This window comes from Falco naumanni, chromosome 13 (genome assembly GCF_017639655.2).
Source record: "Falco naumanni isolate bFalNau1 chromosome 13, bFalNau1.pat, whole genome shotgun sequence".
NCBI classification, from domain to species: domain Eukaryota; kingdom Metazoa; phylum Chordata; class Aves; order Falconiformes; family Falconidae; genus Falco; species Falco naumanni.
In genome coordinates this window covers 18083970-18109866 of record NC_054066.1, presented here as the reverse complement: position 1 = coordinate 18109866, position 25897 = coordinate 18083970, and the positions used below count along the sequence as shown (strand labels likewise).

At 51.6% G+C, this 25897-nt stretch overlaps 1 protein-coding gene and 1 pseudogene across 1 annotated transcript; both read right to left on the bottom strand.

Moving 5' to 3' along the window:
* Nucleotides 1–8536: 8536 nt before the first annotated feature.
* On the bottom strand, nucleotides 8537–11634 carry LOC121096929 (annotated as a pseudogene).
* A 5259-nt stretch (nucleotides 11635–16893) lies between these two features.
* SST (somatostatin) lies at nucleotides 16894–18636 on the bottom strand. The gene is made up of 2 exons (XM_040613416.1): nucleotides 18433–18636; nucleotides 16894–17405 (listed from the first exon to the last, which is right to left on the bottom strand). Exons 1-2 carry the CDS (start codon nucleotides 18568–18570, stop codon nucleotides 17193–17195), a joined length of 351 nt encoding a protein of 116 aa, XP_040469350.1. The 5' UTR covers nucleotides 18571–18636; the 3' UTR covers nucleotides 16894–17192.
* Between the last annotated feature and the right edge of the window lie 7261 nt (nucleotides 18637–25897).

Here is a 25897-nt window from a genome sequence, read left to right as displayed (position 1 = left end):
TAAGCATTGTCATGCTTGTCTTCTGATTGAGCTGGGTGACCCATATGCTTTTTGGCACTGTGGGGGAGTGTTTGCTAAATGAGATGACAGCTAGGCATTTCCAGGCTTGTGATAATTTGGGGAATTGTAAAGAGATAAATTGTTTACCAGTTGGATAGAGAAAAGAGAGGAAAATAGCAGGGAATGCAAATACTTGAGATATCTTTTCTCTGCTCCCCTCTTAGTAATGGTTCTCTGAGCAGTGATAATTCAGGAGCAGCCTTTTACCTCCACAGCCAGCTGAGATGATTTTCCAATTAGCCAAACTTTTAGGTTGCCTCCCGTGAGCTCTGTGGAGAACTTGCTGATGCATTATGCAGCCCTGCTTGCCATTTCTACTCTTTCAGCTCACCTACCTACCTAACTGTTCCTCCTTGCAAAAACCATGAAAGCCAGGCACAGGTTCGTACCTGTACATTTCCTTGTATCCAGGAAAATGCCAGAGAGCAGCTTTGCAACAGTTGTGGCAATGAAGAACAAACAAAGGGAGCTCTGCTTTTCTCCTCATCCCTCAGTGGGTTTTGGTTCAAGCCCTGCAGGTCATTTTGATGAAGAGACAGTGCTGCTCTGCAGACCCCAGAGAGTAAATGGTTTCTCCAATGGACTATTTGCTGTGGTGGCATTTAGCCACATTTCTCACACTGGCAGAACCTTCAGCCTGACCTGATCAGGAACCTGTTTTGAAGAGCATCACTGCATACATACTGCAAATCACATTGTCCCCAGCAATGGGACTTGCATGGACAAGGATGGGTGTATGCTGTGGGAAGGCAGAGTTTGGGAGAAGCATTGGAAAGCCAGGCTGCAGGTACGCTGTAAGTCCCATTACTAAAGACTTTGCCTGAGTTTCTCGGCTGTAATGGCATGCTTCCCAGTCATGATGACTTCTTTCCATGGGTTCCCAGAGCTGTGAGCCATGCCAGGTACCTCAAATGCTCTCAGATCTGCATATTGAAGTTTCTCAGAGACGAATTACCATGTGTAATTGCCATGATGGATAACGCGACAAGGTATTGAACGGGGCCCTGGAGTTATTCGGGACCTACATTTGCCCATTTTGTTCAGATGGAAAATTAAATGATTCTTAAAATAATAAATGTGCACCCTGGAGAGAAGTACTCAGCTGCTCCCTCAAGAGGTGCTGTGCTGTTCTTGTGTTGAGCAAGGAATAATGAAGGTAATTGAAAAGTTATTACTTTGGGGGCAAATTTATCTTGGCTTGTATAGCCTTGCAAATACACTTGGCTGGTGAAGCAATCCATGCCCTGCAACAGGGAGAACAGCCGTGTTTCAGGAAACCAGGCCATCAGTTCTGGGGTCAGATTCTGTGCTGCCTTGTTCTTTGTGTGCTCACGAAGGTCTTGAACGAATCCCATGCTAACCGGCTGCATGGTGCTGCCTGATGTGACCCGGGTGGGAGTGTGCAAGTTAATGTGTGTCACCCGGGCTGGGCAGGCTGAGACCTCCACCAGCCAGGCTGTGGTGCAGAACTCCCTAAGCTGCAGGATGCTGGGCAGGGAAACTCTGTGCTTGGATATAAACGGCAGCGTAAGTGCTGTATGGAGAGGTTGGCCCTAGCCCGCCCATTGGCATCACTGAGGCACATCACAGCAGACCGCCAGGATTTGGCCATGATTCCTCTTGCTGGTATCAGCCATTCGGTCTCTTCCATATGATCTTATCTTCTCCGTAGCCACATGACGGAGGGGGAAGTGGGATGGGAGAACCAGTGGGTGCAGGGAGGATTGGCTGGACCATCCAGCTTGAAGGACAGTTGGCTGGAGAAAGCCTGTGAGAAGCCACTGGGGTGGTGGGAGTGGATGTATGAGGTGAGGGGGAAGGGTTGGGTTTGTTTGAGCCTGAAGATGAGAAAGACAAGGAGGATCTCACTGCTGGCTTCATCTGCTGGTGGGGGAACTGAGAGGCTGGAGCCAGACTGCCCTTAGAGATGCACAGCAAAAGGACAAGAGGCCACGGGCACAGGCTGCAGCAGGGGCAATGCCAACAAGGCGTAATAAAAATCACCTTTGTAACAAATGGTATGGTCCCAAGTCAGGGCAGTGGTGTGGGAATCTCTGTCCTTGGAGATACTAAAAAACCTCAGCAAGACAAGGCCTGGAACAACATGACCTAACTTTGAAGTTGCCCCCTTTGTGCTGGGGGAAGGACCAGAGACCTCCAGAGGTCCCATCCTGCCTCAGTTGTGCTGCTGCTTTGGTGCTGCTTTGAAAAGAAGAGGAATTAAACCTTGTTGGTTCTGCAAAGGCAAGGGAGCTGTGGGAGCTGCACTGCCCCACCAGAGAGCTGCAGCTCAGATGAAGGAACAGCTGAGGGGGTTTTTGGATGTTTTAGACCAGGCAATGACAGTGTCCCCTGCAGCTCAGTGACGGGTGGCACGCTGCTACGAGGCAGTGCATTGATTCCTTGAGGTGTTTCCAGAGATGGCGTAGAGGAATTGCAGAGGAATGAAGGCAGGTTAACGAACATCGATAATATACAGCTGTGGGATGGCTTCAGGGGCGGTGGGTTGGCTGATGTGGATAAGGTGCAGCTGTGGCTGGTTCCTGCTAAGTAGTTAAATAGCTCTAAGGGGAAGGGCAGAGAGGTATTGGATGAGGGAGGGTGTAGGCTGAGGCAAGACCTAGAAGAAGCTGAGGGAGGAGAGAGTGCCCTGCATGGAGGAGAGGCCCTGGGGGAAGCAGGGGTCCTGGATAAGGAGGGGCTGGCTGGAAAAGGAGCTGGAGAAGGAAGAATCCAGACACAGCAGAGGCAAGAAGCAGGGTGGACTGCTCTGAAGAGGATGAGGAAACAGCATGGACAGTAGAATCTGACCAACGGTAAAAGCCTTGTTGCAGCCGGCTAGTTTTGCTAGTGCTGTGACAGTGCAGGAGCATCCAGCGTGTGAGTGGTCCCCCCTGCCCCACACATGCTGAAGAGAGAAAAGCAAGAGGAAAACAAAAGGGAGAATTTGTTCCTCGCTGTTTGCCTGGGACCTGGCCTGCCTGCTGTAAATTTCAAAGCAACACTTCAAAAAAGGGGTTCTGTTTCTTTTTTCTTCTGTTTGTTTTTATAAAACAAATTTAAATGAAATGAAAGTTTTCACATGTTTTCTTTTTCTTTTTAAAAGCTCTTAAATAATTAGAGTACTCAAAGTAAACAGGCTCTTCATGCTTTATTACCTGATGTGTATTATGGCTCCATTAATGCACTGTGGCACTTCTGCCGTTTTCCATATTTCAAAATGTTTTAAAGACGGGGCTCAAATCATCAACATTAATTGCCAGCAAAACAGAAATGAACCTTCTAAAAGGGAAATAATTTTACAGCTCTAATTTGATTAAGTAGTAAAGCTCATTGTTTCCATCTTAGGTGGACAGTAAAAACACAAGTAAAGTTAATATTTATTAATCTTAATGTGCAGGCCAGGTAATTACGTTGCCCATTGCGGCCGTGCGGACTGTGTGACTCTCACTTGCTCTCTCACTGTATGTTTGCACACCCTTCTGGTAAACAGAAAAGAAAGGAGGGTTTGGTGCTAATTAGATTAAATTCCCTTTCCGAAGGGCTCCTGATTTTAGTCATGTGCTCTGGACTATGGATGTAGGTAGATAACTGCGTGTGGTGACAGTGGCCAAAACCCATTTTTTTGGGTGGTGAGCAGCTCCGTAAGGAGCCGTGACTTACGCACGCAGAAGTGCGTGTGCAGGCACGCACACACACACAGTCACACATATGCTCTTGCTGCATGGTGTTAATTTCCTACACAGAAATCTTTCTACTTCCAAAACTACTTTTCTTGCAGATTTTTTTTTCATCTTCTCTCTTTCCTTGCAGCCTAGAAGCAAATCCAGCTGAGATGTGGAGCATCCCAACGCTGTGAGCAGGACCCACACTGCTCTGTCACCAGCGTGAGCTGCAGAACTTGTGTCAGGGGCACCGCTGGAAGCAGAGTCTTGAGTTTAGAAACTTTTGGGGCAGTTTCTACCCAGCTGTGACTCTCCCTGTGTGGACTGTGACAAAGGGGCAGAGCAAAGGCAGGGGCAGGGCAGAGCTGAGCATGCTGGCTGGCAGGGAGGAGAGGCTGCAGAGCAGGAGGGCTTCTGCAGCCGGTGGAGAATTGCCTCTCCTTGGCTGCTGGTTCAAACACACCTCAGGAGAGCCATGTCTAGAAGGTTTTGCCTTCAACAGTTTTGCTTGCCATGTGTCTGTAAATCTGCTCGCTTCCGTCATTGCACTGAACACTTGTCAGCGTCTTGGCTGGTAGACACTGGGCTCTTGTGTAGGAAAGATGCTTTTACAGGGCAGGTGTAGATACATATGTGGAAGAAAGATGACAGTTGCCCAGAGCGGATCAGACCCATCACTTTGCTAAGTCAGACCCATGCCAGGTGCAGAGAGCTTTTGTGTCTCTGATTTGCCTGTGCCTGCGTCAAGCCCCCTCTAACCACGGGGGCTTCACATGGCAAGCTGAGCGCTGCCTTCAGCTACACCATGCCTGTTGGAGTGCCAAGCCTGGCTGGGACCTGCCCAGCCGAGGCAACATTGGCCCCACGGCTCTGGAGACGGCACTAGCTGGTGGTACTAAACCTGTAAGATCTGGATCAGCACTGACCTGAATTAACATGAGCTACTTCTAAGGCCATTTGTGCTGGGCAGGAGCAGATGTAGAAATTTTCTAGCCTGGTCTCAATCAACCCAGTGAAGAAGAAAAGAGCCCCAGCGCATCACAAGTCTACCATTTGATTTCCCCACCAAGACTGCTCAGCATCTTGCAGGATTGGCCCTCCTGCATCCTGCCTTTTAATTGCTGACTGATTGTAATATAGGATTTTATTTTCCCTATAATGACTCTTGGGGCCCCCAGATGTTCTCCTCAAGTGTGGTTGCGTCAGCACTAGAGAGTGAATGACTGATACCAGCAATTTTTACAGCTTGAAAGAGGAGAAATATGTGAAGGGGATTTAATTTAGCTCCAATATTGTGTCTTCATCTTCAAGACTCTACAAGAAAATGACACCAAAAGGTTATTTTACAATGAGAGGAGGGAGAATTAGCCTGAGAGAGGAAGAGATCACCAAGCTGGCTTTCTAATATCAGTTCATTACAGATAACACGTTTGCACAGCCACTTTGCTGCTGCTGTTAATTTAAACCTGGATGATTAAAAGCTGTAATTGCACCATTTTAAATAAATGTCCGCTATCTAGATTATTATATTTTTAATTAGTGTGGCTCTGTCAAATGTTTTTATCCCTCTGATTGATCTGTTTATACTGTATTTATTTATAATTCATTGATCTCCCTGACCCTGCTATCTCCTGAGCATGCAGTTTGGTCATGATTCCGGCAAATGGAAGAGGACTGAACCAGAAAAGAGCAAAAGGTACCACCAGGTCAGCTCTCCCTCATGAGCTCTTCGCTGCTCGCCGCCTTCGCCTCGTGACCCAAGTGCTCTTTTGGTCTTTGCTTTTTCCCTCCTGTGAGGGAGAAAGAACAGCTTGGAGGACTGGCTGTCTGGGAGGCAGGATGGGGCAAAACTGAACTGCCATCCAGCAAACCTCAGGATGTGTTGCTGGTAGGAGCATCCCTGGACCCCAAAGTCTTATCATGCGTGTTAGGACCCATTTCTTAACCCTTGCTTCACAGGCAGGAACCTGCTCCTCTGTCTCTGGGGGACTCTCTAAAATTACAAAATGTCCCTGACAGAAGGCATGATTTCCTGGCAGGCTGGGTTACATGTGCTGGAAATGGGTCTTCCAGGACGCAGGCCTCCACCATCCAGATCTGAGTGCAAAGCATATTTCTAAGCCTTGCTCTCCTTCTTAACACTACCCAAATGTAGCTGGTATTGGGAAAACCCCAGAACAAGCACCTAGATCCTTACTGGAGTATGATGCCCCATTGCGTGCTGTTCTCTGCCAGGAGCAAGGAGATGCAAGCAAGAATAACTTGCAAATCATGATCTTCCTGTTCAGGACACTCCTTATTGCTGCTCAGGGGCTGTGCTGAGTGGCACACGTGAGAACACACTGAGAATATTCAAGAGGCCACTTGCTCCTGTAGGACTCCAGGACATCTCTGCTGATGCACTTACCTCCTATCACATGTAATATCTACAGGACAGGGACTATCACTTGCTCTGACTTTGTGCTGCACCCGTTACAGGAGGTTTCTGCCTGCTGGCAAGGGCCCCGAGGCACTCTAAAAATGTGATGCATCATGATGAATAGTCTGCCTGCCTGGCAAATACCACAAGGCTTCCAAACACATAACTTTCCCCCATTTTCTATAGTCTCTGGAATCCTTAAGGAATGTATTAGGCCTTCAGCGTAATAGGAGAGGCATCTGCCTGTGTCCTCTGACTACAACATAATGTGTGGCCTCACCGTATCAGTGCTGTCTGATGGTTGGTGGTTTTTCCTCTAGCAGTGTGTCAGATGCAGCACTGCAGCTGCCGTGTGGGTCAGGAGAACGGACTGGTGATAGCACCTTGCCAGAGAGGCTTTTGCGAGGGGAACACTATTATTGGGCAAGTTTGAGTGTGAACTGAGTGACAGGGCAATAAATGGACAGCCCTTCTAGGTAGCTGTGCTGGAATGATGTTTGTGCATCTGTACAGAACATTTCCAGGACTCGGTGGAGAGGAAGCTATAAAAGCAGCTGCTCATGGGGCACTGGCTACCAGAAAAAAGGGAGCACAGCCCTGAAGGAAACCTCCTGGAACAGCGTGTCCGGTCACCTGATCTCAGAGCTCAACATGGATATGAATTTACTTTTGGAAGACCACACAAATGACACCCAATTGCATTGCGTGTAAGCTACACAGCTCCACTCCAGCCTCAAAGCTTGTGTCTAGCAAAAAAAAAGGGAGGGTGTCCCAAGGACAGAGCAGGAAGGAGTTGAAGAAAAGAAACTGCAGAGGTGTCAGCCATGTTCTCATTGTGAATCCTCCAGCTACCCAGTCAGAAAAAAAGGCAGAAACTAGATATGGATGTACCAGAGCATAATTTCATGGGTACTGGGGTAGCCTCTGGGCAGGTGCAACACTGGGAGAAAGGGGTAGGTGAGGGGGTCGCTGTGGCTTTGTAAGCAGCATTAGAGAGAATGATAGTGTGCAGCAAGCTAATAATTTTGGCCACTCAGAAAGGGTAATTACACTTTGAGATCTCTGGGGTGTATTTTTCTTGTTGTCCAGTAATCAGACTGTGTATTCCTTTTTTCTTATTTTAATTAAAAATACTGCTTTTCCATGTTCACCAGGCAGCTAGTCACCCTGCCTGAGTATGAATGCTTAATAGCATTTTGTAATTGGCTGAATTGTCTATTATCAAGTAAGCCTTGCAATTTTGTGATCATCCTTGAAGTGCTTACTGTCGTACCTGACACAAAGCTGAGGACTCCTACCTTCAGGAACTTGCAGACAAGACAAATCAAGGTGGCTTTACATGAGAATAACAGCGCGCTCCTTGGGAAACATGGGAGGGATGGGCTGGGATGAGGCACTGGCATTCTGCAGTTGTCCATAGCAACTCTGCTTTCCTGAACTCTTTCAGTTTGACAAGTGAAAATGGATTTGAAAGCCTATGTCTTACTGATTTTACCTAACAGAAAACAGAAACTTCAGCCTTTGCCCTTGGTAGGCTCATTGGGCAGCTGATGGTCATTGTGCGGACAGGCAGAGATGCTGTTTGAAAGCCCAGATCTCCTCAGGCAGCTCCCAGCTGGGAACCCGGGCACTGGTGGTCTGATACCTTACTGACCATGAATGTTTTGACTGCTAGAAAATCCCACGTCAGAAGGACCCCTGTGGAGGTTGTCCAGGCAGGGTCAGCACCCTGGCTGGTTCTCTGCCCTGTGCGCTGCCTGGATTTGTGTGCTCTGGGTTCAGTTTTGTCTTAAGGCATTGGTCTCACCCACTTGCATTTTTTTAAAGACTAAAAAGGTGTACTGTGACACGGAAGCACGAAGACTGTGAGCTCTGGAAAAAAGCAAACCCTATAGCTGTTCCCTGAAATGCAGAGGGAACCTGGAAGACCCTCTTCCCTTTGCCTGGATTGCCCATCTCCTGGTCTTAAGACTTGTCTCCTCTTTGGAAAGAGCAACAATTTGCTCTTTTATTTACCTGCACCCCTGGGGAAGGGATCAGCCTCTGCATGCCCACTCAAGGAGCCAGCCTGAGCTGGAGTGACATCTCCCTAGGTAAGCACATGCTTTTAACACGCTCCCCAGCTGAGTACCTGTGCCCCAGCACTACCTGCCCCACTCTCTTCTGAACAACAGCAACAGAGACATCAACTAGAAACCAGGACTGGCTCCGGGGGGCTGCAGCCCTGGGGTGCCAGCCCACAGATAACTCACCTGGTATTCATGCTGGAGATTTTTCTTTATTGATCCGTGGTTCGTGCCATCTGCCCATTGATGTGTGTGTGGAGGAGGGCTGGCTGGTTCTGAGGTCCCAGTGCTATATCTGCTGGTGGTTCTTCATGTCCCTTGGGACATCACTGTTGTGCAGCCGTGGAAAGAAGGGAGAAGCATGACATTGGCATCTTTCGAGGGGAGCTGGCTGGCGGGGAGCCTGCTGTGGGTTGCTTTGCTTTCAAGGCTGTGTTGCTGCTGCAGGTGAATGGCAGGTTTTCCAGCTGGCAGGATGGCATCACCTTCTTTCCCTTTATGGTCCCTCTTGGGATTCCTGTTGATCTAAGGGGAGATGCTTCCATTTCAGGGTACATCCCCAAGGGAGGAGGAAAACGCTCTCTGGTGTCCTGTTCTGCCTGGATGATGGCCAGGCTTTGCTTCACACAGCTCTGAAAGAAGAGTGAGAGGTTTTCTAGGAAAGATTCCAACTTCCCCTTGGGCCGTTTTTTCTTGCATTCATATAACTCCTCTAAACCCTCCCTCAAACTCTCCTTGGAGCAAATTTTCTAGAAGATGCTCTCTAAAACCTGCTTTGTCCTTTGCAACCCTGCAAGTTGCCTAGGGGACCTCCTCCCCTGCTCCTACTTCGGTTTTGTTTGCCACGTGCTTGGCAGTAGGACTAACTGTCTTTTGGAGGTAAGCTTCCACCTCAGAGCCAGCTGTGTCCTCAATCAGGGTGAAGCGGTCCAGGATCCTCACTCCTTTCAGCCTGCACAATTTTTACAGCAGAGTTTTCAGGGTCCACAGTGGAGTTTGTTTGTGTGCTGCCTCAGTTTTTCCTTTGCAAGAGCCTTCATGAGTACACGGGCATCCAGAGGATTTCATCCAGGTTGATGGTGCTGATGGTGCCTGGGAGAAGCCTGGTGGTCCTTCTCTACAGGCAGTTGGCCGACAGGTCAGAAAATTTATCTGGGCTGCCCTCAGCAGTCAGGCTGCCTTGGAGCAGCTTCAGCAAGGCACAAAAAAAATCTGTGTCTGGTCAGATTTTTCCATCACCCTCTTCACCAAGACATTAATGGTCTGCATTCAGGATGTCTGGCTTTAAGGTAAAGAGATTGTTCGTTACATCCTTAAGCACTTCCACTGAGGCCTGCTGACCCAGTTCCTTCTCCTGGAAGACATAGTTACATCACAGAACGATTTGTTCCTTCCCCTATTTCTTATCTGCTTCCTGTGGCTGGTTGATAAAGTTGAGTCATTGAAAGCTGGCTATAAGGAACTCATTAATGTGACCAGACATGGCTTCTACTTTGTTCTTCTGTCTCAGGATGTCCTCAGTTTCTGTCATTGCATGGATGCTGGTGTCAGTATCACCACAGCTAATGTGACAAGTAAGGGAATTAATGGTGGAGGTGGTGTTATGACATGTGTCATCAGTGTCGGAGATAGGCAGGGTTTAGAATTCAGGGATCATTTCTAACTGAATTATATCCCTCAGTCCAAAGTGATAGTATTTTCCGGAGACCAGGCTGTTCATTTTCTCACCTGCACGTGGGGGCAGCCTCTGGGGAGCCACATCCACCATGCTGAAGTTTCCTCCCGGAGAGCAGGTGGGCCCTAGCTTTGAGGGAGCATCTCCTGCATGCTGGCAGGTGACTTCAGATCTTGTGTTTGAATCATGCTGAGGTTTCTTACTGAAACGCTTTCCTAAAGAAACTCTTGACCTGCCAGATTCCTGTTTTGTGATTTGTTTTGGGAGCAGTGAAGTTCCACTGCAGAACTTTGCTGCCTTTCTCATCCCTCATTCTCTGCTCTTTCCCCTTGGGGACAATGATGAAGATAGATCCCAGTTTGCTGGCCCCATCCTCCAGAATGGAATTCATTTGTGCTTTTCCCTTGGCTGCACCTATGTCTTTCAGGACTGCTTCTCCTGACTTGAGTTCTCTGGGATGCTGCTTCTCATCTTCACTGGTTTTGGGTGCTGGCTCTTTAGCTGATGCTTGTGAAGACAAGGCTGTTGCTGCAAGTGCTGTGGTTAGAACAGAGGGGAAAGCAGCCATGGTGGTGACTCTAGGGTGTCTGGAAAGAGGCTTAGCAGCAGCAGTGGACTGGGCGGACAGATTGTTGTTGGCATTCTCTAGTATTGCAAGTACATGGTCCTTTGCAGCTGCCTTCAGCTCACTGGTGGCTTCTGTCATCTTCTCAAAGCCAAGGTGCATTATGAAGAAAGGCAGGGCTGCCTGCGAGGCTGGCTGCACATCCCTGTTGCTGTCCTGTAGGGAAGAGTAGAGGCGAGGGACACACTGAAGCAGGTCTGAGGGAGCTGACTTGAGGGCTGGCAGCTGTTCAGCCAGCCACTGCATCAGTTCTTGCTTCTGTAATGGTATTTCTTCACCTAGATCTTCTGAAATGTCCTGCCTAGCCAGCTACTCCACTATGCTGATCTGTGCAGCCCAGGCGTTCACGGCAGCCGGGGCTGCAGCTCTCATGCTACTCTTGCTTTCCCTAAACAGAGCAATGAGGGGAAAGCCCAAGTCCTTCATGTGTTGTTTGGTGTTTGAACCCATGGCTGTGGACAGTTGCTGGAGGATCCTCAGGGTCATCTCTACTAGGGTGGGGTTTGGGTTGTGGAGACAAACCCTCAGGGCTCTTGGGAGCTCTCCTATGTTTGGCCGGATGAACCTGGCTTCCTGAAGGATGCCTGCAACCTCTTTCAGGTCCTCCTTCTGGATGGTCCAGTTCTTCTCCTGCGGCTTTGGTACCAGCTCTGGTGTGATCCTGCCACCAATGTCTATGGCTTCAGTCCTTCCGTGATCCCCTGGGTCCTCCTGGGACCTGTCATCTAGGCATGGCTTGGGGTTGGCGTGACTGGGAATTGGTGGGACCTGTCCATGCAGCTTCTCCAGTTCAGCATCTATCTGGGGAAGAAGGGGCAGCTCTTCACTCTCAATCAGTGCTCTCAGTCAGCCATGGAAGTTGCAGTCTCCTGCAGCCTGGAGCTCTCACTTCTGGGAAACAATGACTGCCACACATTGTGACAAAGTGCTGCCACCACGGCCCATCTGATCCCCTGTCTTTAACTGGACATAGCCCTTCCTCCCTCTGCCCCTGCCATTGCTGCTTAGACTGTGAAGTTTCAGAAGAGCTGAGCGAATAAGGAATTGTTTGGATGCTGAAAAACAACAAAGAATGCCAGGGGAAAGAAGATGTGCACGGAAGCAGTTTCTTACAGGTTTGCCATTAGAACAAACGTCACTGCATTTAACCTTAGACCAGTTCACTTACTTTCACATTATTTAACTTTCTTCTAATCCATTAAAAATTGGCATCTCTGACATGAAAAATGCCCTTTAGAAATGGAAAGCAGGCACTTAGGTTTGGGGGGGGCGGGGAATCTTGGTCAGTGCAGCAGCACTGCCTGCAGCCTCTCACACAGCCCTGGCTCCCCAAGAGTGCCGCTCCATGGGGAGCCCCCCTCTCTGCAGGACTCCTGTCTCCAGCCCATCTGCCTGTGGTGAGGTCGTAGCCAGAGCCCAGGCAGCCCCTTGCACAGGGGACACCCACCCTAAGCACCAGCTCACAGATCCAGCCATCAATAGGGCAATCTGCGCTCTTTGGCTCTCTCTGCTGGCTGCAGCGCACCCCGTTCCCGGGCTCGTGCTCAGCGACGTCCCCCCACATTGCACCCTTTGGGGAACAGGCTGGGGCACAGGGAAAGAAATACTGTATTTGAGCCCCTGGGAAGAATCACAAACCCTGAGAGGCACAAGAAGTGAAATAGGGAAGAAAAGAGGTGGCAGCGAAGATTTACGTAAGAGCCTTGCAAATGTGACAGCCAATTTCCAGCGGGTTCCTTTTTCTTCCTTAAACCTCAGTCCCGAGCAAGAGGAGAGATTTTCCTTGCAGGCAGAACACAGATCTGTGTAAGGGAGCAAACGCTCTGCCTCGGGGCATAGCAGCACCAGGCTTATTGCCAGCCGGTGGGATTCAGTGCCTTCTGCTCTGTGCCCAGGGTGATCTAACAAGGGGTGATGGACGAGCAAGGGAGGGCTCGGAGCGTCTCTCAGGTCCCCTCCTGGGAATGCTTTGCCAGGGCTGGAGGCCAGGAGCGCTTCCTTCCTCCGCACCACGGAGCACAGCAGGCTGCTGGCTGCAAGAGCCAGCTGCATGGGAGGGGGAGGCAAGCAGCAGAGAGCATCGGGAGGCATGCTCTGGCGTTGTGTGGAGGACCAAATCCCTCTCTCTCTGGTCCAACAGCCAACCCAGGTGATGAACACAGTCTGGGTTTGAGTGCATCATTTTATGCTTTCTCAGGGAACCTCTCCGTAGGAAATACTGGGGACCTTCATTAAATTGATGTTGTTAATTGAATGACCAGGTGGGTTTCGATGTCAGATGATGTTGGAAATATTAGTTCATGGCACAAACTGACATTTGTACTACACGTATGAGAAAAAAACTGAACGTGGTGATTTTTTGTGACCTTGTAAATTTTATATTTTTTTGTGTGTGTTCTACAAGTCGTTTATGGGGTAAATCTCTAAAGGCTGGGATCCAAAAAAGTCTTCTGAGGTACTCACAGCATCTGGCCAAACAGCTATTCTCCCAAGTGCAATTAGGTGTTGACAAAAACTAACAAATAATTGCCTAATAGAACAAAGACAAAGGAGAAGAAAATGCTCAGTGTAAGTGAGTTTTATTGCATTATTCTGGTAAGAGGCTGTCAAAGAGTCAGGAGGTATTCAGAGAGCAGAGTACAGTCTGTTCCTTTATCATAATAACTTTTATTACCTAGGTATAGCTTTTCTCACCCTGGTCAATAAACAAGCTGCTGCTTTGCTTTCAGAGAATTAGGACTCAGTTGCAGTAGCAAGTGCTTCTTTCCAGACGCCTGGTGCAGACCCATATGGGGGCTGGGGTTGCTCTGATGCTCCCCAGAGATGCTTGGAGCTGGCAGGGTGAAAGGGATGAAGTTCCTGTGGTGAGAGCAGAGGTCTGGGAATCTGAGATGCTCCTGGTGGCTGCGGATCAGTGTGATGGTGTAATGCTTTTTAAGAGCCACAGAGGCAGAGTAAAGGCAAAGGCAGTACAGAGCATCTTACAGGCTGTTCTGGGTGAAGAGTAGTTGTGCCCATGGGTCCAGGCTCTTGATCTTTTCTGCAGAGCCGAAAGGAGTTAGCGGGTGCAAGAATAGACTCAGGCTATGAAATCTGGATCCCACAGGTATTTCCTCTGCACCACAGGTAGGATTGCTTCAAGCTATCTGTCACCAACAAGCCTGCTGGCCCAAGGAAGACTTGCCTTTTTTTACCAATTTGGGCTGCACGTAAAAAAAATCCTGTCCTGCTTGCTAGAGTGAATGAGTCCCCCTGGAATCGTTAGTTGGAGAGTTTGCTGCTGGGGATGGCTGAAAAGCTTGCCACTGACTTCCCATCAGGGGATGTGTGTTTCCAGGCCTATACAACCTTTTCTAGTTTTCATTAAAAGCAACTCTTCAGACAGCAGTTTCAATCCCTTTTATGTGGTTCCTCGCAGACATTTCTCTGGCCTGCCTCAGATGAATCACCAGGTTGAAGGCACCTGCTAGAATAGGGATTGCTCTGGGTCTGCCCGTGACACTGAGTTTAAAAGGGGAGATGAATCAGCTGCGTGTGGATCATCACAGCCCCTAACCTCCCTCAGGCCCATGCCGAGGCTGCTCCTTCATGGAGACTCGGCTCTGAGCTGCAGAGAACATCACTTGCAAACCTCTCACAATAACTGCTCTCCCCTTTTGGCAGCTCTGGCCCATGGGAGCTGACCTGCGTGCACATCCCAAATTCAGCCTTGCCCAGGAAGAGTCTTCCCAGCCTGGAACACTGTTTTGTAGCTGCGTGGCCAAGGATTAAATATAGTCATTTAATCTCTTTACCCCACAATGTTCACCTGTCAAAGAGAAACAATAAATATTTCTTTGTGTTTCTAGTCTTTTTAGCTCAGCAGGGCAAGATCGCCTCTTGCATTGTGTTTGTGTGGCTCCCAGCACCTGGGATTGCTGGCGCTGCTGCAGTGCAATTACATGTGGTGATGCTGTATTTAATGCCCTGGGACCCATCTCCCCAAACTCCAGGAGCTGCTGAGTTGATGGAAGGAGCAGGTTTGTCTTTCTGCCTCTGAACCGAGGATGTTCGCACATGCCTCCACCAGTATATCTTCATTAAGCTTTGCAGAAGCTGCTGTGCCGTGTCGCCAGCTGTATTGCTGAAACAGCCTGGTGTAGCATGTGAATCACTCTGTCTTTAATTCCTGCTTGTGCTTGAGGATCATCTACATCCTTATTTGTGATGGCTTTCACTCCTGCAATTGGCAGGATTAAATGCCTTTCAGAAGCACTGGCTGAGCATAGTGACCAAGAGGAAAAACCTCAGGTGAGTAGTGATCTATTTATATCCCATGAAAGATAGACTCTGTGCATAAGAATATTCAAGCCCCTGGCACCTCCACCCCCTTTCTGTTCTTAGTTGCTGCCTTGAGACTGTCTCTGCACTGAAGAATTAGCTGCTTTTGGAAAGCTAAGTGGAAGCTCGGTCAAGACAGGAACGAGGAGCCAGGGGTAGGGAGGTCTTTGCTTTACTGAATTGCCTAAAACCTGGCTCCCTTGATGATGCACGGCACCAAAGGAATCAGATGTGAGCTAGGACTGTCGCTCTCTCTTCAGGGAGTTTGTCTCCACACTTTCAAATGGGGTCCCATTCTCACTCTGCTTTTAGGGCTGAGAAATGATCTACCTTACCTGTGTTTCTCAAAGGTCTTTTTGTTGGAGGCTCCCCCCGCCAGCAGTGCCAGGCCTGCTCCTCTCCCAGGGGTGAGTTAATCCTGCACCTTCCACAGCTGCACCAGTCACAGAAAACCAGGGAATGAAAAAGGGTGCCCTGTGTGCCAGGGCCCCCCCTGTCCCCCGAAGCACCAGGAGGATCACCGTTCCCTGCCCAGTCTGCAATGCAGCCAGCTCGGGTAAGGAGGACAGAGCCCCTAACCCCACCGCACCACGTGGGGGACAGTAGGGGCCAGGGACCCCACATTTACCCGGGTCACACCACAAAACCTATCCCTCTTACAAGGGAGAAGGAGGAGAGGCTCCCGGGGGCTGGGGACATGCAGCATCATGCCACTGCAAGGCTTCTGCAGTGGGTGCAGGATTCAGCTCCCTCGGCAGCAGCAGGCAGGGATCAGGCAGCACCCAGTCCTGCCTCTGGGATCGGAGGGGGCGATGCCGGCATCTCCCCTCCCCGTGCATGTCCCCGCTGCCCTTGCCTGTTGCCAGTTAGCTGTGGAGCAGCCCAGCCAGGCTCAGTGGTGAGGAGCGTGGCAGGGCTTGGATTTCACATGGGCACTGTCATAGTTCCCAGTGACAAGGGATTCACCTGCCCCCCATCGGAATCTAACAAACCCCTGCCCACAGGGAAAGCAGGGCAGGCACAGACCAAGAATAAAGGCAACGGCCCATGAGCCATCAAGAGTGATGTCTCACGGAGAGCTACGCTCAGCGCAGACCAGAGGCAACTTAACATGCCCTCAGTTAGGGAATCCTCCTCCACTGGGGTCGTGCTCAGTCCTCCACCTATGAACATCTCTAAGATCCCCCATTTTTCACCTTTCCTCCACTTATGATGGCTACAAAATGTTGGTTAACCTTTAACCCTGAATAATGAATTTCGCATCAGTGATACCCACCCCCTATACAGGATCCATACTCTTCGGCTCCAGCTCACCCACAACCGCATGTCACAAATCAGCACAGCCAGAAAAGGAAGAGACTCTGCGAAAGCATGAAGAATTTCCCTGCCATTGGGAGAAGCATGCTTTTTCCCCAATGCTGTCTCCTGCCCTACTGAACCTTTTAACATTGCCTTTAATGGTGATGTAGTGGGTAGAAAACCTGCTGTAACCAGTTTATTGGGTGAAGAGGGGCTGATGGCACGGGGTTAACATCTCAGCTCTACAGGGATACAAACCTCCCCCTGCACAGCAAAACAAAGGAAAACTTCCAGAAGGAATCCCTGAAGCAGTGTTTGCCGGGGATGTTGCAAGAAGTAAAGTAAGACAGGTAAGAAAACCTTTTAGTGTTTGTGGCTGAGGAGAGAATGAGGTATGTGTAGGGTAAATTTGTACTGTGAACCGCTTTTATTATCCCCATCGCTTGGAATACACAGCTGTGATTTATAGTGATGCCTCTGGTGATGGGTGTAAATCCTCTAGACTGACTGAAGTGCCAGTGCTGTCAATTTGACTCAGCCACAATTACAGGGATTTGATATCTAAAATACCACTGCGTTTCTTGGTCCCTTAGAAAGCCCACAGCAAAAAAAACCACACTTGAAGAGATGGTGTGTGTGTGTGCATATGTGTGCACGCGCATGCTGTTTGCTGCTGCTGCCCTGAGATGAGTTGCATTTCAAAAAGAAGCAGCCAGAGAGGTGACTTAGGTTTTCCCATTGACCACCAAGTCTTAGCATCACTGTTTGAAACAAACTTTATTGCAACAAAGAATTAAAAATAGTACATCTGAAAGAGTCGCAGAGTGCATGTCATTAAAGAACTAGTCAGAAATCACAACTCAAGCAAATTGTGTACAATTGGAACAGAAAGTTTTATTAAAACAATTGGAAATCAAACTCAATTTTTCCTTGTTTGTTTAATTTTACCATAATCGTGGATTGTGTATTTACAGTCTTCGCCTCTTGTGGTGAAGGTTCTGCTCAGGGCGGGGGGCTAGGAAGAAGGCAGGGATGGACAGGGAGGAGAGATGGGTTTCAAAAGCTAACAAGATGTGAAAGTTTTCCAGAAGAAGTTCTTGCAGCCCGCTTTGCGTTCCCGGGGCGCCAGAGCGGGGTTTGAGTTAGCCGAGCGCTCCAGCTCCAGTCTCACTTCATCCTGCTCAGCCCCTCGGGACAAGTCCTCAGACTCCAGGGCTTCATTTTCTGTCTGGCTTGGCTCTGAGAGCAGTTCTGCCAAAAAGTACTTGGCCAGTTCCTTGGGGGACAAGGGAGAAAAAGAGAGAGAGAGACCACAATTACTCCTTGGCTTTTGGGGCTCACCACTCTGTTCCTCTAAGATACCTTTGTGCCCAGATTAGCGACATGCCAGGACTCTGGAGGAGAAGGGGAGCCCTGGCTTTCCAAAGAGCCCAGCCCAAGAGCTGCTGCGCAGCAGCTGTGCCTACGGCATAAAGCGGAGCAGAAGGGCGCTGACATCTACCTGGTGTGGGGAAGAGATTGCTGTTGGCCGTGGCACGGAACGAACTCACCCTAGCCCCGCACCGCCTTCCCTTCCCACTGCTCCAGCACACCGTGCCAGGCTCAGCAAGGCTGCTGCGAGGCTGCTGCTAAAGTGACACGGGAAAGGTCTTTGGGTGAGCTCACAGGGGAGGCTGAGGTGGGTCACCCTCTCACTGGGGGTCACTTTTTCTCTTGTCCCTCCAAGACCTGGCTGTCTCCTTGCATGGATGAGGACATCCTCCTGCTGCACCTGGGCAGCTGCCTTGGTTCAGTGCCCTGGATAAGCCCCAGAGAGCTTTGGTGGGGGCTCTGCCCTCTGCCCCTGCAGTGGCTGCTCCTCATCCCCTGCCAGCAAGCACGCAGCTGGGCTGGGCTGAGGGGTGTCTCCCCTTGACACCCACAGCTGCCCAGCCTGTCACTGGTTCAGCCCTGGCAGGGAACTGGGGAATCCGTCAGGGAATCGGGGTCTGAAGCAAGCAACTGAGGGTCTGAAACAGGGACGCTGGGAAGGTCCAGTGAGAAACTGGTGCTCTGTACTGAGGGTACTGGGGTGTCCAGCGGGGAACTGGAGTGATCTGCAGCAGGAAAGCTGGATGTATGCAGTAGGGGAGCCAGGGGCTCTTCTTGGCGAAATGGAGGGTCTGCAAGAGGAATTCAGGGGGATCTCTGGAGGATGAAGGGGGGGACTGCAGCAGAGAAGTGTGGGTGTGCAGCAGGATGGCCGGGGTACCCAGTGGGCTGCCCGAGGGGTGGCCGGGGCCGCCCCGTCGCGGGGCTCTCACCTGCTTCCCGGCGGCGGCAGCCAGGGACTTCTGCAGGAACTGCCGGAGCCGCGGGTCCGAGGGGGCGGCCGAGACGGTGCCGAGGGCCAGGGCGATGGAGAGCAGGGCCAGGGCGCACTGCAGGCGGCACGACAGCATCTCGCCGGCGGGTCGGGCACGGAGAAGCGGCGGCGGGGAGGCGCTGACGGCTCCGCTGCGGCTCGGCTCCGGCGTTGGGGATCTCCTCGCCGCCCTCCGCCTTTATAAACCCTTCTCCTGACGTCAAGGCGGGGGCGCCCCCCTCGCCCAGAGCCGCCGGGGGAGGGTCCCTGCCCGGGACGGGCGTGGGGGCCGGGACCGGGGATGCTCCGCTCTGCGCGGGGCCGGCCCAGCGTCTGCGGTGCCCCCCGAGTCCCCCCCCTCCGGCCGCCCCCGGCCCCCGGCGCGTTTTGCCCCCAAATCCCCGCCCCTCCGGAGCTGCCCACTCTGCTCGTCGCTCTCTTCTCCCCAGCCGCAAGCCCCTCGGCGCGGCGATGGGGGGTCCCGGCTGTGCGCCGCCCGCCCCACGGGTCTGACCCACGCCGCAGGGCTAAGCCCCCCAGCAGTCCCGGTGCCTAAGCCCCTCGCCCTAGCGCGGCTTCCCGCCCCGTCGGGTAAGAGACGGCTGCAGAGCCCGGGGAGCTGGAAAGGGCCCTGTTAAGGGCGGATTCACCCTCGGCTCCTGCAGGGAGTGGGGAGCGGGGGATGCTGAATTGTCCCCGGGGGTCCTTTCTGCATCCCCGGCCCCTGCGGGGCTCTCCGGCACTGGTCCTTGCCCAGACCCTCCCCATGGCCCCGGTCAGCTCCACCAGCCGTCGGGCCAGCTCCACCGGCAGCCGGCAGCCTCCGGGGAGAGCGGCCCCGCTCTGCGACAGCTTGGCAGCTCGGGGACAAGGTGACAAATCGGTGCCTCGGTCAGGGCTCACAGGTCCCTGGCTGAGCCTGCAGGGACCCGTCTCCGTCCCAGGGTCACTGGACCTGCTGGTCCCACGGGGGATGCCCCTGTCCCACAGGCATGGTCAGTCTCTCCCACTCCTCCAGCCTGTCGCCATGAGCTGGCTGATGCCCACGCCAGGCGAAGCTGCTGCAAGCCTCTGGCAGTCCGAAGGACGGGCCCCTTCAGCCATCTCCCCGCTGGCAGGAGCAGGGCAGCGTGTGCAAGTTAAGGGCTCTGCTGCTGCCCAGAAAAGGGGTATCAGAGTCTCTCCCCCATCTTAATTTCCAGCTGAGGAAAGTCAAAGACTTGTGGGAAATCTTAAAAAGGATGTTTTGTTTCATGTCAAATTAATGTGCCTTCACCCTTTTTAACCCTGATGCTTATGGCTGGGTTCTCTGAGGCTGGGCTGGGACCATGGACCAAGGTGTGGCTGCTCTGCTTTACAGTCCAGCAAGAGGAATCTTGCTGGTCACTCGTTCCAGTCCAGGCAGACCTCTGGTTGAACTGGGACTGCCCTCCCTTCGTGGTGCCTCCCTTCCTTTGTGCAGACATTCACAGCCACACATAGCCTTCAACCTCTGTGTCCTCCCCAAATTATGGTGCAAAATTAATTACATCCATGAGAGAAGAAATCTTCATTTGTAGCCCAGGAGACCCTGTGGGTTGGGTTGACTTGTGCTGCCTTCACAGCCAGCTTTTCCTCAGCTGCCTGACCTGAGCGAGGCCCAGCCCTGCACTCCTGGGACTCTATCTGCCTTCTAGCACTGGTGTTGCTATGGGGGAACTGGTAGAGAGGAGTCAGCCCCTGCTCTGGTTTAGACACATTCCCTTGTTTCAGGCACAGAACACAGCCTCCTGCCAAGGCCAACAGGAGTGATTTAGACCCAAAAAGAGCAGATTGGCTCCTTGACCATGACCCCTAGAGCTTCTCTCTCCACCATCTCTCTGTGCTATCGTCTGAACCAGCATCTCTCCTCCTTCAATCAAAGAAACAAAGCCAGTCCTGGGCATGGCAAATGGCCAAGGCAGCAGATGCCAGGACATCAGACCTATCCTGGCCCTCTTGCCTGCCTATCCTGGCCCTCTTGCCTGCCTTTAAGCGAGATTTCCCAGGGAGGGTTTCTCCCAGCAACAGTGATTTCCCCACTTCTCTGAGCTGTGCCAGTAGCAGTGAGCTGGGCTCCCCCAGTTTACTTGCATTGGGAATAGACAGCTTTTGTAGCCTCCAGGCTCTCATCCCTGGCACAGCACAACCCAAAAGCAAGCAGCCGTCCAGCCCAGCACCCTTCTGTCACTGAGCTTGTCATCCCAAAGGGAAGGGGATGCTGGGAGCCCCCATTGCTCCTGAGCAGGGAGGAATGGCTACCAGCTCCCTGAGCTGCCACAGCTATGGATCTGTACTGATGTGCCACAGCAATCAGTTCAGCATCTATATTTCCCAGCATATAGCAATGGGCTGGAGTGCAGCCTTGGACTGCTGCATGGGATGGAAACTGCTACATTTCGGCACTGTTAGGACCCATCTGTACACCAACACAGAGATGGGAACTGTAGGACCTGGCACAGTGCAGGAACAACCTCCTTGTTGTTGTTCCCCATCTTTCTTGTTTCCTGCCAACTTTATGTGGGGTCAGCAGGACCCAGACACATTTGATGGGATTTTGCAGAGGTGCAGAGCCTGGTCTGAGGTGGACGAGTTCTGGTTAGGCCAGTGGGGCTGTTTTTAGGAAGCCGATATGGTCATGCTGGCATAAAATGGAGGAAGATATTAGATTTGAGTCCTGAAGCGGTTTTGAGAGGCCATTCTTGATGCCTTGCTCAAATCCACACTGTTCAGCACCCCACTCTTTCCCAGCTACCTGCAGCACCTCTGTGTGCATGAGTCTAGCCCTACTAAAGACTTTCAGCCCAGACCTGTTCCTTGCTAGCCCCTGTCTTCACCCATCCTTTGTTTTTCATTTTAAGATCTATCCACCTCAGCTCTGCCCTGTCAACCCTCCCTGGCCACCTGGCCATGCAGGACATCCTGCTGCAGAGCAAAAATCCCCAGCTGGGCTTCAGTCTAGGAGCAACATTGCTGCAGTTGAAGATAGGCTCCCTACAGTCTAGTTCCAGGCAAGCACAGACCCCCAGTCACATTGGGAATCCCTGGTTTTGATGGTCACTTTGGCTACTGTTGCCCTTTCAGCCAAATGGGGACAACGTTTGGAAGACCAGGCTGGCTCTGACTCCATCTCTCTGTGCAGCACTGGAGCCAAGTGGCTGTCACCCTCTTCCCCTCTCTACGTGGTGGAGGCTGGAGGGAGTACAGTGATGTCCTTTAGCAACAGGAAAAATGTTACTGCAGGGAAATGTCTTGGATCTGTTTCACTGAATTTCAGAAGCTTACCCGATGAAAGCAAGGGTGTGCTCATCTGCTCTCTGGTCTTGTGGCTCATCAGAACATGACTTGGCTCCTGAGCCAGAGTAGCCTCAGGAAGGCTCTGACGTCCACCTTGGCTGTTTTCCTCTCTTGGGATTTGGCTGAAATTGTAAGGCTAGTGGAGGCAGAACCAGAGCCAGGGCTTTGGTGAGAACATTCCCCTAAAACCATCTCAACCTGTTTAAAGGAAAGAAACTGAGTTCCCATCAGATCTGAGCTTTGTTGATAGATGGAGTGTTGAATAGACTGAAGTTCTTTGTAATCTCAGGTAGTATTTTGCAGAATCATTCTGGTGTTCTTCATCTGAAAAGTTTCGATATTTCATTTAAAGGAAAATCTAAAGGAAAAATACCATTTAAATGAAGATAAAAACATGTGCTTTGGCTCAGAAAACCATCTTGTGCTGACCTGAAGGAACCAGCAATAAGAGAGTCCATCTACTCTGTACATCTTCAAACTGCCTCCGACTGGGGGATCCTGAGGAAGGGGTAATGGCAGACCTCCAGATGTCCTTATGACTCTGGCACAGGCATGGAAAGGCAAATAACTTGCAGATTGATTTACCAGTTCCCTCTCCCCCAGCTCCTCTATGGGATCAGTGTGCTCTGAATTTTTTTACGCTCATTCCCCAGCCAGAGAAATCCATCATCCGCTTGGCTGCGGTGAAGGCAATTCTGTTCCTTTCTTTCTGCCGCAGCGCTGCGGGGCATGTGGCTTTGCAGACGATTGAATTGCATTGAATTCCTGTGACTGCTTCCTTACCCCCACGTTTCCAGCTTGCTCCACAGATCCAGAGCAGTCCAGCAGTGCCTGGGACTGTGCACAGGCTTCACGCTCAGCGCTGTACCAGCAAAGCGTGCCCTCTGCTGTCACCACGGCCGCAAGCCCGGCTCTCACTGCACCTTACTTCCCTGGCCATCACCTACAAAATTCTCTCCATACTCTCTCTTTCATGAGCGGGACAGGTTTGCTATGTATGACTGCCTTGCCAGCAGAGAAAACCCCTTTTTCTTATATTCTAGCACTCAACCCGGTAGGTCCAAGCTGTGATCTGGGAGCCAGGGCCGTGAAATCCCTTATCCTGGCTCTGGATATGCAGCTGGTGTTGCAGGGCAGTGAGGAAGCCGTCACAGCCGAGCAGCTCTTGCAGCTTGTTGAAAAGCTAATAGAGCAGGACCCTGCTTGCGGAGGGGTGGTGCTGCCCCAGGAGATACAGATGAGCAGAGGAAGAGCAGTTGCTTATGCTTGAGTGATAATGAAAAACAAGAGCTCAACAAGGGAGAGAAACTCCTGCCGAAGGGTACCATGCATCCCTGGGACAGGCCATGAAGAGAGCGGTGGTGTCAGGATTGCACGTGGACTTGCCACAGACCTGAAAGGTTTCTGAATTAAACGCTGTTTCTATAGCAAAACTTGGGCACAAATCCAAAAGAATTGGACTCTCCATTAATTACAGGCCTCTGGGATTTCTGCTTCAAGTAACAAAGTCAGAGGGGAGCCAGGCTGTGGAGGTTCACAGAGGAGGGATTCTGCTACCTAATTTTTGTAATGTCTTTGTCTAAAAGCCCAAGCTACGTTCAGGAATTCTGGTGCTGCTACCTGAGATTCATTCCTAGTTTCAGCCTCCTCGGGTGCTGCCATATCATCTGTAGGGCTGAGAGGAGATGCCTTGAAGTCAAACAGGGGACAGATCAGCACAAACCTGTGCAGGAGCAAGGGGGAACAGGATGAGCTAAGAGAGTACTGGGGTATTTGCCTCTACTGCTGCAATGACTACTAGGAACCATGGATGGAGTTAGGGACTGTACAAGCAGATGCTGACCTGTGCTGTAAGGAGTTACTAGCATAAGGCAAAAGGTGATGGATACAGATGGGTGAGCACATGGAATCATGAAATAATGCAGGGCTCTGCTTTCCACTCTGTGTAACTCCCCTCTATAAACACCAGCTCCACAGCAAGAGCTTGGGCCTCCCTTCCTTCCAGCTGTGACACTGGCCCCCTCTCAGAGAGGCCGGGCCAGGAGGCTCCAGGTGGCCACAGGCAGTTGGGTCCCACCCCATGAACAGGCACGGTGCATCCCAGTGGCACAGGATCCCGCCCGTGGGATCACAGTGGCTCTCAGGCTGCTCCTGGCCAGCTGGGGCTGCAGCTGGTCCTTCCCCACAGCAGATCCACACCGGTGGGGATGGACTGGGCCTGGGGACAAGCTTCAGCCAAGCACCTGCCTCTGCCTGCAAATCTTATGGAATCATGGAATCATTTATGTTGGAAAAGACCTTTGAGATCATCGAGTCCAACCGCTAACCCAAGACTGCCCAGTTCACCTAAACCGTGTCCCTCAGCATTTCATCGATGTGTTTTTTAAACACCTCCAGGGACGGTGATTTCCACCACCTCCCTGGGCAGCCTGTTCCAATGGGACCATCCTTTCAGTGCAGAATTTTTTCCTAATATCCCACCTAACCTGGATTAGCCGGCACAACTTGGGGCCGTTTCCTCTTGTCCTGCCGCTTGTTACCTGGGAGAGGAGACAGGCCCCCACTCGGCTACAGCCTCCTTTCGCCCAGATGTTCTGAGCGACAGATGTTACGCGTCGGGCTGCAGCAGCTGGGTTCGGCGCGGAGCGATGTTGCTCGCGGACTCCTCGCCCAAACCCCGTCTTCGCTCGCCCCCTGCTGGAGGCCCGGCAGAAGGCAGCGGCGCCCTGAGCGCTCCGCGGCCCGCGGCGGGGGGGGGGGGGCTCGGCCCGGGGGCTGCTGCCGCCGAACCCTGCCTGGGCTGCCAGGACAAGCAAGAGCCAACCGTGCGGCTGAGCCCAGCCATGCACCCATCAAACCTCCACAACTTCGGGAAGTCACAGCCTCGGTGGCTGCATTTAAGCCTTCCACATTCCAGCGTCGTTTTCACTCAGCACAGGTTTGTCCGTACCAAAACCAGGCGCAAGGAGGATCAGTGGCTGCAGCAAAAGCTGGGTCCCGGTGGGTCACAGCATCACTGTGGGTACCCCCCATCTGCCCTCGTCCCGAGCCCTGCTCAGCCCCAGGAAACCTGAATCCCAGGCCGAGAAGTAAAATGGGGAAGGAGTGGGCAGTGGGGCGAGGGTTGTTTTTTTCATTGCAGAAGAAATTTGAAGGAGAGGAAAACTCGACAATATCCCCCATCTGTTGGGCAGGGTTTATGTGGGAGAAGGGGGAGATGGGTACCAAAAGAGCTGCTCAAACAAATTCGGGAAGCTTCCTGGGAACCAGCCAGTTTATCGGTTTGGTGGTGACCTTTCTTCTGAGGCTTGGCAAGATCAGACCCTGTACCTGGAGCCAGGTTTTCAAAGGGCAGATATCCCGGCGGTGCTGACACAGGCAGGCCTGGCCAGGTCAGGGTTTGTGGGCTCTGCAGCCATAAAACTCGGTAGGGCAGCTCTGCGTGTGCCTGCTCCCTTGCCTCCGCAAAGCACCATCCGTGCTGAGCAAAGCTCACTGGCAAGGGCTGGCTGTGCCAGATGCACGCAGACCTCTGCCCTGCCAACAGTAAGAGAGCGACTGCTAGTACTTCAGCTGGATTGCCTGGAAAAGTTGTGACATCATTGTTTAAAAAAAAGTATCTGTCAGGAGGAGGAAACACAGCCATGATCCAGGAAAATACACTATTTATTTTGCAAATGCAGCTGAGCAAGTCAATGGGAAATAGAGGTCGTGGCTACGCAACCTGCTTGTCTGGGGCAAGTGGGGCTGTCAGCCCAGTCCACCCACTTCCAACAGTGACAACTGCGGTAATCAGAAAAGTAGCGAGCTCAAAGACAGGCAGCTCTGGTCAGAGAGGGGAGAGACCTATGTATGTGTGTCAAATGAGGACAGTATATATGTCAAAACACCATCATGAGTACAACCAGCTTTACTAAACATTAAAAACCCACCGGGGAGAGGTGGAGAGGGGAAGGAAGTGAGGCAGCAAAGTGGAAAAGCATGTTTTTGCTATTCCCAGTGCTCAGGCAATGCCCCATTTGTTGTCATTTTTACCCTACCCTGTGCCCAACACGAGTAAGCTGGTGAGGGCTGGTGCTGGGTTCAGCCGGGCTGAGCAGTCAGTGGGA

Bases quoted from the DNA above. Each gene is read 5' to 3' on its own strand.
- SST (XM_040613416.1), bottom strand. From the start codon at position 18,570: ATGCTGTCGTGCCGCCTGCAGTGCGCCCTGGCCCTGCTCTCCATCGCC. The intron at 17,406-18,432 runs GTGAGAGCCCCG...TTGTCCCCCAAG, and splicing joins CTGCCGCCGCCGGGAAGCAG to GAACTGGCCAAGTACTTTTT.